This window comes from Chironomus tepperi, unplaced genomic scaffold (assembly GCF_022539635.2).
Source record: "Chironomus tepperi strain 1889 unplaced genomic scaffold, CSIRO-AGI_Ctep_v1 contig_412, whole genome shotgun sequence".
In the NCBI taxonomy this organism is placed as follows: Eukaryota; Metazoa; Arthropoda; class Insecta; order Diptera; family Chironomidae; genus Chironomus; species Chironomus tepperi.
The window spans coordinates 29430-43410 of NW_027226534.1; the positions used below are offsets into that span (position 1 = coordinate 29430).

General features: G+C 30.3%; 1 protein-coding gene across 1 annotated transcript; it reads left to right on the top strand.

The window, feature by feature from the left end:
* The first annotated feature begins 11711 nt into the window (after window positions 1-11711).
* Window positions 11712-13981, top strand: LOC139097067 (probable 4-coumarate--CoA ligase 3). Its single transcript, XM_070648830.1, has 2 exons — window positions 11712-12406; window positions 12466-13981. Exons 1-2 carry the CDS (start codon window positions 11865-11867, stop codon window positions 13544-13546), a joined length of 1623 nt encoding a protein of 540 aa, XP_070504931.1. The 5' UTR covers window positions 11712-11864; the 3' UTR covers window positions 13547-13981.

The following is a 13981-nucleotide window of genomic DNA, read 5'->3' on the forward strand; positions in this document are numbered from 1 at the left end:
CTGGGTATTTCAATATGAATTTGAAAGGTTCTGTTAAATATAAGGAAATATTTCATCGTATGCATAGCTTTTCAGTGATATTGGACTTTCAGATACATCAAGGATGTTACGCACAGCACTCTCATCCCTGCACAACCAAAATAATAAACAAATTGAATTATTAACCTTAAAAAGTTAACAGAAATGCGCCGAAAATTTTGTTATTCTCATCAAAAATATCCCATTAATAAGGTAATTAGTGTCCACAGTGCGTAACTGATCAAACTTGTTTGATCTGATCAATTCTCAGATTTTGTTAATTGCTTTAAATTTGAGAATTTATAAAATAATTGGTCGAATGCCCAATTAATTCCCATCAAAAACAATTATCCTCAGCTTTGCTCAATTGTGTCAAATTTTCACAGTTATATTATGGCAGGATGTGAACTTTTTGAAAATCGGTGCTTAATGCCATATCAGAAAAGATTATTTCTTGCCAAAACTAACAACAAGAGCTTGAAGTAGACTTGTCTTTTACAGAATCGAGTCAGTCTAAGTTGAGTCTACTGTTCCATACAAAACCTGAGTCGACTTCGAGTTCCGCTAATAACTAGCACACTGTTTCCTAGAAGTTTATTCAAGAATACTTCAAAAACCCGAGCGGCATCAACCGTATCTGTGGTAGCCAAATGGCAGTCATGCGGCGCTGCCGACTGCCGACTGCCTTGGATCAAGGCAGAACGATTTTCGCCATACGACTGCCTTTCTGCCTTGACGGCGCTCCCAGATGTCGATTTATCCGCTTGAGCGGCTGCCACACAACCGCCATTGCCGTTAGATTGCCTTGCCTTTTAATCGCCGTGGCGGTGACATAAAGGCGCTTATGCGGCGGTCGTCAAGGTAATATAAAGGCACTGCCTCAAAACTGCCTTCTCACTGCCTTCAGAAATCTGTAATAAAACTGTTATAATCAAACATAATTTAAATTTTGTTTTACAGTTAATAATTCTCTCTTTATTTCATCAATATTATAATTTTTACATTGTTCTACATTATTTTATTATTTTTGTCCTCGTGATTTCTACGGGCTGTGTGCATGCAATTTCTGGTGGCGTCCAATTTTTTGTACACTTCTTGAGTTTGTGATGCGGTAACAAACAAAGATGACCAGAATAAATTTTAATATGATTTAGACCTGAAATGATAAAGAACATTAAGTTTATTATTTTTTATTCATAAAATGGAACAAAACTAAAAACATACCCTCATAATTCATCCAATCCATCCAATCTCTTTATTTTTCAAATTTTACATCAAAATTCGAAAACACGTGGAAAAGTTATTTTGTTGTCGGTGGTCACATGGCAATCACAAGGCGATCACATGTTGAAAACCACATGGAGGCTTAAATCAAAAGAAAAATTATTGAAAATTTGATTTTAACTCACTATACGTCCTTTCTTTAATGTGGTGGTTGGAAATTCAACAATTGTCTTCAATTTCACTTTGCACTGTTTAAAAAAACACACATTTTTTTTTTAATTTTCCACGTCATCACATAATTTTATTTAAAATTTTCATTACTTACATCAATTTCCTGTTCCAATTCAAAGTATTTTGTGTCTTGTTAGGTCCAATAAACGCTCCAGATTTATTATTTTGACGATTTTTTCTTCTGCGATTTTAACACTTTAAAAATTACAACTCAAATGAAGTACACATGAAAAAATTATTGCACTATTGTTATTGAAGGCGGTTACATGCCAGTCACAAGGCGGTCATATGGCCGCCACGAGGTGACCATGAGGCGATCGTACAAGGCAATCACAAGGCAAGCAAAAGACAATCACAAGGCAATCACAAGGCAATTATATGTCAGCCACAAGGCGAACATATATGGCAGTGCCTTATGGCAGCCTTATACATGGCAAGGCAGTGTGAAGGCTGCCACATAGCTGTCATTGCCAAAAAATGCCGCTCGGGAAATTCAAAATTTCAAAATAAATCATTGTCCTTACAATTCCTCATATAATTCCTCAAAGTCCTTTCAGCACACCAATTTGTCTCATTAGAAATGAATCAAACATCAACAAAGAAATCAAATTGAACTCGACGTCATCTGGCGCTTGAATAATATGTATGAAATGAAAAACAATCAACACTGAAATAATGGAGAAAAAATGTTGGAATCTGAGCGCCTCCCGTGCGTCATATTTGCTGCACTCACTCACTTACTTCACCTTTTTCGTTCATCATTCATTCATTTATTCATTCATTTTGATTATTTGTGAAGCAATACCGTACTTTGCCACTGCTGGTGCTCCATTCGACGCCTTCAAAAAAAAAAAATTCTTTTCTTCTTCATCTTATTCTTTGATATTTTGTTAGTCTTAATGCTGTGCTGAGAAAAAGGAGAAGAAAAAAATTCACATTTGATGATGATGAATGAATACTTTCATTTATCGTGTCACAAATTGATGATGTCGAATGCTGAAAAGCGAAATAAAACGCACACGGCACATTTGTCTTCATTTTTATGAGATTTTTGTTCTCCTTTTCTCCATTTTCATCTCCTTTTTGTGTAGTTTCCTTGTTTTTCATAGATTTTTGAGTTGGATGGTCAGTTTGGTAGGTATTTTGTTTACTTTGTAACGTATACTACACGGCGTATACTATATAGCATGGACTACATGTAAAAATACTATGTAAATAATGCTATAATCTGTATTCTTTTTTAATAAAATTGTGTACCAAAATTGATACACAAGGTAATGTAGCTGTTTACTTCGTACCGTATCCTACATACAGTGTACTAAGAACCGTATACTGCATGACGTATACTAAGAACTGTTTACTGCATATGATTTACAAAGTACCGCTTATTATCTACTGTACACTTTAATCATGTTTATTTTAAACCGCACACTGCTTCTATACGTACAAGTATCCAATATCTAATAATGTATAGTATTAATTGAGCATGCAACTACATACTAAATACCACAGAGTATAAGATCTTATTCCTGGTTACCCTTTCCGAAGTCTAGCCTGAGTGAAAATGGCTGTTTCGGCATTTGTATTCGAAATTTTGTCCAATTAATAACGGCAGTTGTGGAACTTGCCATAGCAAACTAAACATAAGATTGACAACTCTAGTAGTTTATCGCATAGTAAGGTCATAGTAAGTACCATATTTAAACTTCGCTCAAATCTCCATCAACCGATCAAAAACTAAACTTATTTTTGTCATTTACTGATGTTGCCTCCATCGTCGTTTATTTTACTCGTTTTCATATTTAATAAGAAATATTTATAAAGATTTTCATCTCTTTTAGAATTGCAGAGGGGTTGAAAATTTGTTTTTTTGAGCATCATCGATTTATTATGTCGTATGTTGTACCATAAATTTAATGTTTTCAAGTATGGGACCGGTAGATGAGCTGAAAATTGTGTCAAATTTTATTGCTATGAATTTTTTATGAACGAGATAAAATGGATTGAGGGTGGATTTGTTAAAAGTAAGCAGGGGTGTATGCAGGAGGGGGAGGAGGTTTAGGGTCAAAATTCTGTCTTTTTTGGAACAGAATTTTCAATTTTCTATGGGCTTTTATGAAAAAAATCCCATAAACCCCCCTGAATTTTGACGATTTAACCCCCAACCCCTTCAAACAATTTCTAGCTTCGCTTCTGGTTGAAAGTTTACGAGTTCTGGTGAAAATCTTGTACTTTTGAGTTTTGCTGTCCCATGAGAACTTTAGGTGAAATTAATTAACTTTTTGTTCATGAAAATATGAAATTTTAAAGTAATTTTCACCCCCAGAACCATTTTTCAATTAGTTTTAAACATCATAACCAGCACAAAACTAATGTCTTCACCATTTACCGTCCATAAAATTCAAACAACCCGACACAATTTAAAAAGTCATCAGAGAATTTATTTTCACTATATAATTTCATTAAATTTCATCAATTTTTTAGTTCCACTAAAGTAGTTGAAATTATTATGTGCCATAATTTCAACACATTTGTTCAATTTTCACGAATGTTCATATGAGACGAAAGGCAAGCGCGAAAATTGAAAATGTAAGTGAGAAAAAGGGAAGCTATGAATCCATAACATAAAAGTAAGCTTTAAAATCCAATTTAATGGCAATTTATCGATAAAATGAAAATTCTTATCACAATCAAGTGCCATACTGGCTTCATTTAAACATTTTGCTTCTTTTTTCCTCACTACATCAGCCACCACAACCGTACAACGAGTTCTGACTGGCGGTAATTTCTCCAGGTGGGGAAAAATTTAAAATTGAAAAATTGTAAAAAGAATTTTAAAAAATTAAAAATTTTACAAAAAATATTGAAATTTAAATGAATAATGAATAATGGAAAAAATTTTAAAAAATTTAAAAATTTTAAGAAATTAAAAATATTAAAAAAATTAAAAAAATTAAAAATATTAAAAAAATTTAAAAATATTAAAAAAATAAAAAAAAAAAAAAAAAAAATTTAAAAAAATTTAAAAAATTTTAAAAATTCAGAAATATTTGAAAATTTAAAAATTGATGAATTTAGAAAAATTAAAAAATTGAAAAACTTAAAATAATTGGAAAATTAAAAAAAAAAATTGAAAATTTAAAAAAAAATTGACAAATTTAAAAAAATTGAAAAATTTAAAATAATTGAAAAAAAAAAAATTTGAAAAGCCTTATAAAATTGATATAATTTTAAAAAAATTGAAAAAAAAAAAAAATTTTTAACAATTATTTTGTAATTTTCCCCACAGGTCGGAATGCTTTCATTTCTCCATCATACGAACATAAATATCTCTTCCATTCTCATTCTCGAATGTTAAAAAGAGATTTTTATTACATTTCTCAAGAGTCGTTGATACTTCTTCAATGTCGCTTTTGAAAATTGCAAATATTTAGTGAGACAAGTCGTTTTTGGTGGGATGGAGTTGAGATGGGAACGTAAAAAAAGAGAAGAATAAGAAGGTTAAATAGCTTTGTACGATTGTCAACTCAAGTGAATTTATTTAGAGTGGAAAAAATTCTTCACTTTATTGCTGTTGCTGTTGTATTTTGTGATACATTGTATGCGGTTGATTGAAAATTGTTTTTCTGATAGAAATGAAATTTTTTCTAGTTTATTGAATAGAGTAAAAGTCGATGGTGAATGAAAATGTTTATTGTTGGTTGAAAATTGAACTTAATTGAACTTAAAGCGCATTTTTATATTAAATTTAATAAATACCTAATTAACAATTTTTAAATTTTTTTACTTTTATTTCTCAAATTTTTTAAATTTTTTAAATTTTTTAAATTGAAGTTTTTAAATTTTTTAAATTTTTGAATTTTTTAAATTTTTAAAAATTTTTAAATTTTTTAAATTTTTCAAATTTTTAAAATTTTCAAGTTTTTTAAACTTTTAAAATTTTCAAATTTTTAAAATTTTTTAAATGTTTAAAAAATTGTTCAAATTTTTTAAGTTTTTTAAATTTTTTAAATTTTTTAAATTTTTTAAATTTTTTAAATTTTTTAAATTTTTAAGTTTTTTAAATTTTTTAAATTTTTTAAATTTTTAAATTTTTAAATATTTTAATTTTTTTGAATTTTCTAAATTTTTTAAATTTTTTGAATTTTTTGAATTTTCTAAATTTTTAAAACTTTCCTAAAACTTCTAGTTTTTATTATTTTTTAATTTTTAGGTTTTTTTGACTCATAAATTCAAATTTTTTATGTAATTTTATAAATTAATTCAACATACGACTCATCACCAGTCATTTTAACAGCAATTGCCTCACAACATTAAAATTTTAAAACATTTTTCAATGAAATATTTTGTGAATGAAGATAATGAAGTTGAAATGCTTCTTGAATGATGACATTTCAGCAGATAAGTAGGTTAAAAAATTCTTTTTCAATAAATGTTCTGCATTACTTGTCTCGATTTATTTTATTTAATTTAATTTGCAAGAGTTTATTGTCATATTATCCTCAGAATCCAATGATCATGTATCATATATCAATGAGATTATTGAGATGTATTGCATTGTAGAAATAGATAAAATGTGGTTTGCAGGAACAATCCACATGGACTTGAAAAATTCGACTCGACTCCACTCAAAATCCAAGTAAACATCTCAGGAATTTAATTGAGATTAAATTCCTAAAAAAGGTCAAAAATTCACGAGAAATTTAATTTACAACCAAACCGCAGGAATAGCCTCCAAGTCATTCTGATTTAAAAATAAAATTTCCTTTTTTAATGTTTAATTTTACTTCCTCGTAAAGTTTACGTAAATGTAAAATATTTAAATTTAAGGACCCTTCAAGTATTATTACTGTTCTTGTTAACGTCAAGTAAGATGATCCATTTGAAGTCCACGAAAAAGTAAATACAGAAATGAGCAAGAAGGTTCACTGACGACGAAATGCCACTGCAATCTATTGAGGGTAGATTTTGTGATTTTAAACCATTTTTCTGCAAATTTTCGAGTATTTAAACATGATTAAAATTGTAACTAAAATTGCTAAAAATTAAGCAGAATAAAAATTTGTTAAAAAAATGTTGAAAAGTATTAAAAAAATTATAAAAAAATTTTAAAAAATTTTAAAAAAATTTTCAATTATTAAAAATTTGAAAAAAAAATTAAGAATTTAAAAAAAATATTGAATATTAAAAAAAAATTAGAAATTTTTAAAAAAAATTAGAAATTTTTAAAAAAAAATTTTGAGATTTTTAAAAAAAATTTAAGTTTTTAAATTTGCAATTTCAAAAATTTAAAAAATTAAAAAATTTAAAAAAAAAAAAAAAAACATTAAAATTTAAAAAACTTTTTTTGAAGTTTGACAAAACTTTTTCTGTATTTTAATAAACAAGCTTTCTGTAAGTTCAAAAAAGTTCTTAATCTTCAAATTAGCTTTAAAACTCTACTTCCTCCCACATTAAAACAATTAGTCCCCCTCCAAAGAAACAAAACATTAAAAAGCGACACAAAATTACGCTTAAAGGCAAGACACAATCAAGTATTGTAGCAATAAAGATAAGAATGATAAAAGAAAATTGGAATAGCTACATAAAATTTATTCTTGTGCATATTCGCGTCCTCATACGCGAACTTTTTTTTATTTGTTACTTTATTTCCATTGTTGTTTTTTCCTTCTTATTTTTTTTTTGGGATGTGCTTGTGGATTTTTACTGTTTTGTGATTTTATTTTGGATTATTAAGATGCATGTGTAAATGGAGAAATCTACATGAGATGAAATCTTTTATTTCCATATTGTTAGCGATGTAGGGTGAGAATTTTTAATGTTATTTAGAATAAGAGAATTCCAAGTGGACAGAAATACGTTTGAACTAGTCATCAACTTTACATTAACTTGCCATCAACTAGTATTAACTTACTTTTTTTCAATTGGATTTATTACGTGATTTTCGAATGTACCCTCAGAATATGAAAAAAAAATTATTTAATCTTATATTATTTAAAAGCATCACCAGAAATTAATCACGACTCTAAAGATAATCTGTTTGAATTTGTACTTTTTAATCATTTAATGTTTGTACTTAACTCAGAATCATTTAGTTTATAGAATAAAATGTGAAAAATAAAATAATTATAATTTCAGTTATTTTCTATGGAATCAAATATTATTAAAAATTGAAACAATGAATTATTGTGCACTGTGAGTAAATTTGAATAAAGAATTATTAAAATAATCGTGAGTACTGGACTGATCAAATAATCAAATATGACTGACATTGTTTTGGGTTCGTCTAAAACTGCAGGTCTATAGACAAAACACGGAGGTTTTTAGCTTAAGACAAACTATAAAGTACAACCGCTAGCTATAATCCTGGGTATCTCTAATTCAGAAATTGAAGACGTGCGATTAGGTCTTTTTCTGCATTTAAGAAGCTTCAACAAGAATCTTCAAAAGATAACTTAAATAAACCCAAATAGCACAAGTTGCTTACTTACTTACTTACTTCCTTGGCTGGGGCGCACGAGGGCCCATTGCCGCGCGTAGGGAATTTCTGAAGACAGCTCTAGCACAAGTTGCTTAGTAGATCAAAACTCCTTATCTGTGCCACGTCAGAGTCATACTCTTCTGGTACGGATTTTTGATCAGTTAACCGACTTGGACTATTTCTGGCTTTAACGATAAATGCTGCTCATGACTTAATACTTTTCTTTTTTAATTGTTTTAGAATTTTGCTCATTCAGTATCAACTCTTTACTCACATAATAATGATTGATATTGACTGTGACTACAGCACATCTATTCATAAGTCTTCAAAATACAACTACATCAAATATATGTATCCATGCAGAGTGCGCAATCAACTCAACATAACCTCAAGAATCTCAAGTTTCATCAATTCAGCCAGAGGAGCACATGCTGGTGGTAAATCAAATAAAGATGTTGAAATCATCCATGCCAATAAAAAAAATATTCAATATTTTCCAAAGAGTTTGGATGAATTATTCCCAAACTTAAGTGGAATTAACATGTGCTGTAATGGTCTTAAAGAGCTGAATCAAGAAAATTTAAAGCCATTTTCGAAATTGTCCATTTTAACTTTGGATAAAAATGAAATTCAAATTTTAGAGGAAGGAGTTTTTGACTATAATTTGGAATTAGCCATTATTGACCTTGACAGCAATAAGCTTGTTCATATTGACATTAGTGTGTTTGACAATTTAGCAAAGTTGACATTTTTGGGACTCAATTTAAATATTTGCATTAATAGCTTTGGAAATTCTACATCAATTGTTGATGATGTTATTAATAAAGCTGAATATCAATGCATTGTCGAAGAGTTTGAAGTTTTAAAGGCACTTGAGGCAGAAATTAAAAATGACGCTGACAATAATCAACCAGACTTTAAAGAAAAAGTTGAAAAATTAGAAACAAATTTCCAAAATTCAAGTTTATCACAGAATTTAGCAATTAAAAAAAGAATTGAAATCTTATCTGAGTGGAAAATGCAAGGACTGTGGACTATTAAAGAAGAGCTAAAATCTGTTAGAAAATATAATGCTGAAATTTTAGAGATAGTGAATAAGCAGAGCGCAGAGATTGACGAAATGTCGGTAAAATATACTTGGATGATGGCGTTCGTAATTTTAATGGGATTGATTATGATTATTATGATAATTATCATGCATAATAGATTACCTAAATAACAGAAATCATGTAATCGATCCAAAATTCAACTATAAGCTGACCGTAACACACTATGAGCATATTACTTACATACTTCCTTGGCTGGGCCGCACGGGCCCATTGCCGCGTTTAAAGAATGTCTGTAGACAGCTCTATCTTTCGATAACTTCTGCCAATTAGGGATATTGAGAACTCTTGCGTCCTTATCCACACAACCAATCCAGGACATTTTCGGTCTTCCTCTTGATCTTTTGCCGTCCACAAAGTCTGCAATGAGCATCCTCACTTAAATTAACGAGCTCATGAGTATACTAAACCAATATAATTGACACTGGCAAGGTATTGGGTGTAACCTGAATTCAACATCAAGTAGCAGTCGCTGTCAATACGCTCTGATAGCTGATTTTGGATCGATAAACCAACTTGTGCTTTACGGAGTAATTCTTTATCAACAAAACTTTAACAAATTGACCCCTTTGGTACAAAATTCTCCAAACTATTTTTATTAATCTTGATAAAAGCTCTTCAAATCATCCATAAAACTCAAAATACCGTCTCATAATCCCCCACAAAGATTCACGATAATCTAAAAGCACTCAAAAAAATTCCACACAAAAAAAAGCTGTCATTTATTCTCATCATCCACTTCAGACACCATTATTAAGACGAGAACTTTGATGTAATTTTAATGAGCTCTTTAGTGAAAATATTCGCGGATTTGCCCAAATAAAGAGCACTCAACGACACACACACACACACATACTTATAAAGGCAAAGGATCTCTTTACAATGGAAAGTCAATTTATATTCAAATCCTGCCTTTCGCATATCTCTCGTCGTTCTTTTGTCTTTACGCGAATTTTTTTCTCGTGCTTTGTTGTTGAACTTAAATACATTCTGTAATAGCACAGGAGCTTATAAGATAAAATGAATGAAAATAAAATGAGAGTATTTATTGTAATGCTTTCATTATCATCATCGCATTTCATGTGAAAAAGTGGTTTTTTATCTCTCTCTTACTTGCTTGCTCTAGTTCTTTTTTTGTATGTTGGATCTTTTGTTTATTAGCTGAAATTTGAGTGGGAATTAGGGTGCAGTTTGGGGGTTGTTGACTCAGATTTAGTCAATTTTTATGGATTTGGTCACGTTTGACTCAGAATTGGTTAATTTTTGGCTCTAATTTGGTACAGATTTGATAAATTTTGAATCAAATTTCATCAATTTTTGACTCAAATTTGATCAAATTTTGGATCAGATTAAGTCAATTTTGATTCAAGTTTGGTTAATTTTTGACTCTAATTTGGTTCACTTTTGATCAATTTTGGATCGGATTTGATCAATTTGATTTAAATTTGATTAAATTTTGGCTCCGATTCGGTCAATTTTGAGTCAGATTTGATCACATTTGGGTCAATTTTGAGTGGGAATTAAAGTGCAGTTTGGGAGATTTAGTCAATTTTGATTCAGGTTTTGTTAATTTTTGACTCTAATTTGGTTCAGATTTGATCAATTTGACTTAAATTTGATCAAATTTTGACTCAAATTCGGTCAATTTTAAGTAGGAATTAGGGTACAGTTTGGAAGTTTTTGACTCAGGTTTGGTGAATTTAGAATCAGATTCGGTCAAAATTGGCTCAAATTTGTTCAATTTTGCTCAGAATTGATCAATTTTTGATCAGATATGGTTAATTTTGGGCTTTAATCAGGGCTTTAATATGGTTCAGATTAGATACATTTTGAATCGGATTTCATCAATTTTTGACTTAAATTTGATCAAATTTTATCTCAGATTCGGTCAATTTTGACTCAGATTTGATTAATTCCGACTCAGATTTTGAAAAATCGGGTTTGATCAATTTTGATTCAAATTCTAACAACTTCGCTCAATTTACTCAAAATATCCAAATTCCATAAAATAAACTCAAATACATTTTCAACTCGTATCCTCATTTGTGTTTGTTGGTTTTCTCTTTCTCCCATTCCCTTTTGTGTCTGTATATTCAGTCTCAAACTCGTAACATAACGAGCTAAATTACTTTAATGAATGTGGGAGATGAAAATTGTTAGAGGGAAAATTTTAATCAAGAGCTTTTTTTCAAAATGCCACTGTAGATTTTTCTTCTTTTTGTTTTTGGTCGATTAAGTGGGAAGCTTAAGACTAATTTAAGCTGATTGGCTGAAAAAATTTTATTTTTGTAAACGTGATTGAATGAGTGGATTTTAAAGATTGAATTTAGAGTTGAAGTGAAGTGTTTTTTGGGTAATTTTTCATATGGCGGGGCTTCACATGCTTATATGCTGTCAGGGACGTAGTCAGGAGTTTAATACGGAGAGGAAGGGGGACAGGTTTTAATCTCGAAAATCTTAGAATAGAAGAATTGTTTCCAAAAATTGTGGATTGGCTGCTAAAACCTTTTCCTACCTCCTGAATACACCTTTGTATGCTGATAACGAATGTTGAGATTTCTGAGAATTTTGTGTTAAAAAAGATGCACGTTTTCGTGATAAAATTATAAGTGTTAATAACCTACAGCAATTAAAAAGGCATTTACTTATTATATACTTGAGATTCGTGTGATTTCCGCCAGTTTTTACTGAAAATAGAATTAAAATTATCAGTACTTGACCTAATGTAACAGTTCAATTTTCCATTCAGTTTTTTAACTGCTTTCAACTGACTAGGTTCGAAAGCTTTAATCCTCCAATTTAAGATGAACAGCAAGTTCTGCACATATGATCCAGTCACAAAAATCTGGAGTGGACGAAAGCGTCAACAAATTTACAATATTGATGCAAATGCTGGCTATTTGTTCCTACAAAAACTCATTCAAACACCCAAAAATATCTACCAAATTTCTGATGACACAGGAGTGGAACTGACTTGTGCTGATGTCTATGAACGATCGCTGAAATTTGCCAACTTTTTCACTCAAATGAACCTCAAACAAGGCGATGTTGTTGGACTGATTGCATCAAACAGTGAAAATCTAGTTCCGATAATTTTTGGATGCCTTGTGATTGGAGTTGCTGTAAATCCACTGTCGATTGTCATGGGTGTTGAGGATATTGAGCATATGTGGAGTAAAACAAAGCCAAAAGTGATTTTTAGTGATGGAAAAATTGTTGGAACTGTGAAAAGTGCTGTGGACAAAATGGAATTAGATGCTAAAATATTTACAATGATCGATAAAGTTGAAGGATTTGGATATGCTGATGAGATTCTAGATGAAAATATTGACGTTGAAAGCTATGAGTAAGTTGATGAAATTTCGTTAGATCGGAGGTGATAACATAATATTTATTAATCAACAGATTCCAAGATCTTCCAAACATTTCATCCACAATAGCAATAATTAGCTGCTCATCAGGCACAACAAGCTCTCCAAAAGGTATATGCAAGTCACATAAGCAAATAATAGCAAATTCATTTCTAATATGGGACAGAAAAATACACGAATGTGACATCCTTTTCAATAGTTCCCAATCATATTGGGCAAGTCATTTGGTATTTTGCATTTATGGTGCTTTATACAATATTCCTATAATTATTACATCAAAGCCATTCACACCAGAACTATGGATTGACATTGTTGATCGTTATAAAGTCACAGCTGTTATGGTAGCTCCTAGGATTTGTGCTAGCATTCTTAATAGTGACAAACTTAAGAAACTGGAAAGTGTCAGAACTGTTATAGTTGGTGGAAGTGTCTTTACTACAAAACTAATTGCAGATTTTGCAGAAATTATACCAAATGGAAGAATCATAACTGGATATGGCTCTACGGAAGCCGATACTATTTCCATAGCAAGTAAATATGAGGACGGATTAGTCCGGAGTTCTGGTTATCCATACTACAATACTGATGTTAAAATTGTTAGTGAAGACGGTACAGCCTTAGGTCCGAATGAAGTTGGTGAAATTTGTTGCAAAAAGTTATATCCATTTTTGGGCTATTTTAACGATTCTAAAAGCACCGCTGAAAGCCATGATAGTTCAGGATTCTTAAGAACTGGTGATGCGGGATATTTTGATGAATCTGGAAGAATTTACATCATTGACCGAATTAAGCACATGATTAAATCCATTGGATCTTACAAAGTGACTCCAATAGAAATCGAAAGCATCATCAACGAGATTGACGGAGTCATCCAGAGTTGTGTTGTTGGAGTTTTTGATGAAGAAGTTTTTTATGACAAAATTCATGCATTTGTGATTAAGGATCAGGCACGTGATGACTTGACTGAGGAATATATTGTCAATTATGTGAATGGAAAAGTCATCGATGAGAAGAAAATTTCAGGCGGGGTTCATTTTGTGAATAAATTTCCAATGACACCATCAGGAAAAGTTTTGAATCGAGAATTGAAGAAAATAGCGGTTGGAATAAGTTAAATGGTTGAATTGTTGTATTTGAAAGAATTTTGATGTTAATTCACTAATTCAAGCTATCTGAGGTATTTTTGAAAAAACAATAATGCTTATTGCTTCATTTAAATTAGATGATTGGGTGAGACCTGAAATCTTAGCATAGGCATCGTAAAGAAGGAATTTTAAGTTTTAATTCCGTGCGATTGATTACTTGTTTCTAAGCAATTGCTGATCATTGTTCCAAAAATACACTTAAATCCCTCAATCAAATACGAGAATATTCAACATTTATTTAAACAAATTACCTTCAACGTGGAATCACTGATGATGTCTCATCACATCGATTCTATCTACAGTTAATCATAAAACATAAATCAAAGATATCACTAATTCACACAATCTGTAGATAATTCTATATAAATGTAAACTATTGATAAAAGCATCAAATAAACTTCAAAA

Excerpts from the sequence above, each read along its gene's own strand:
- LOC139097067 (XM_070648830.1), top strand. The coding sequence starts at position 11,865 with ATGAACAGCAAGTTCTGCACATATGATCCAGTCACAAAAATCTGGAGT. Across the intron at positions 12,407-12,465 it reads ATTGACGTTGAAAGCTATGA|ATTCCAAGATCTTCCAAACA; the intron begins GTAAGTTGATGA and ends ATTAATCAACAG.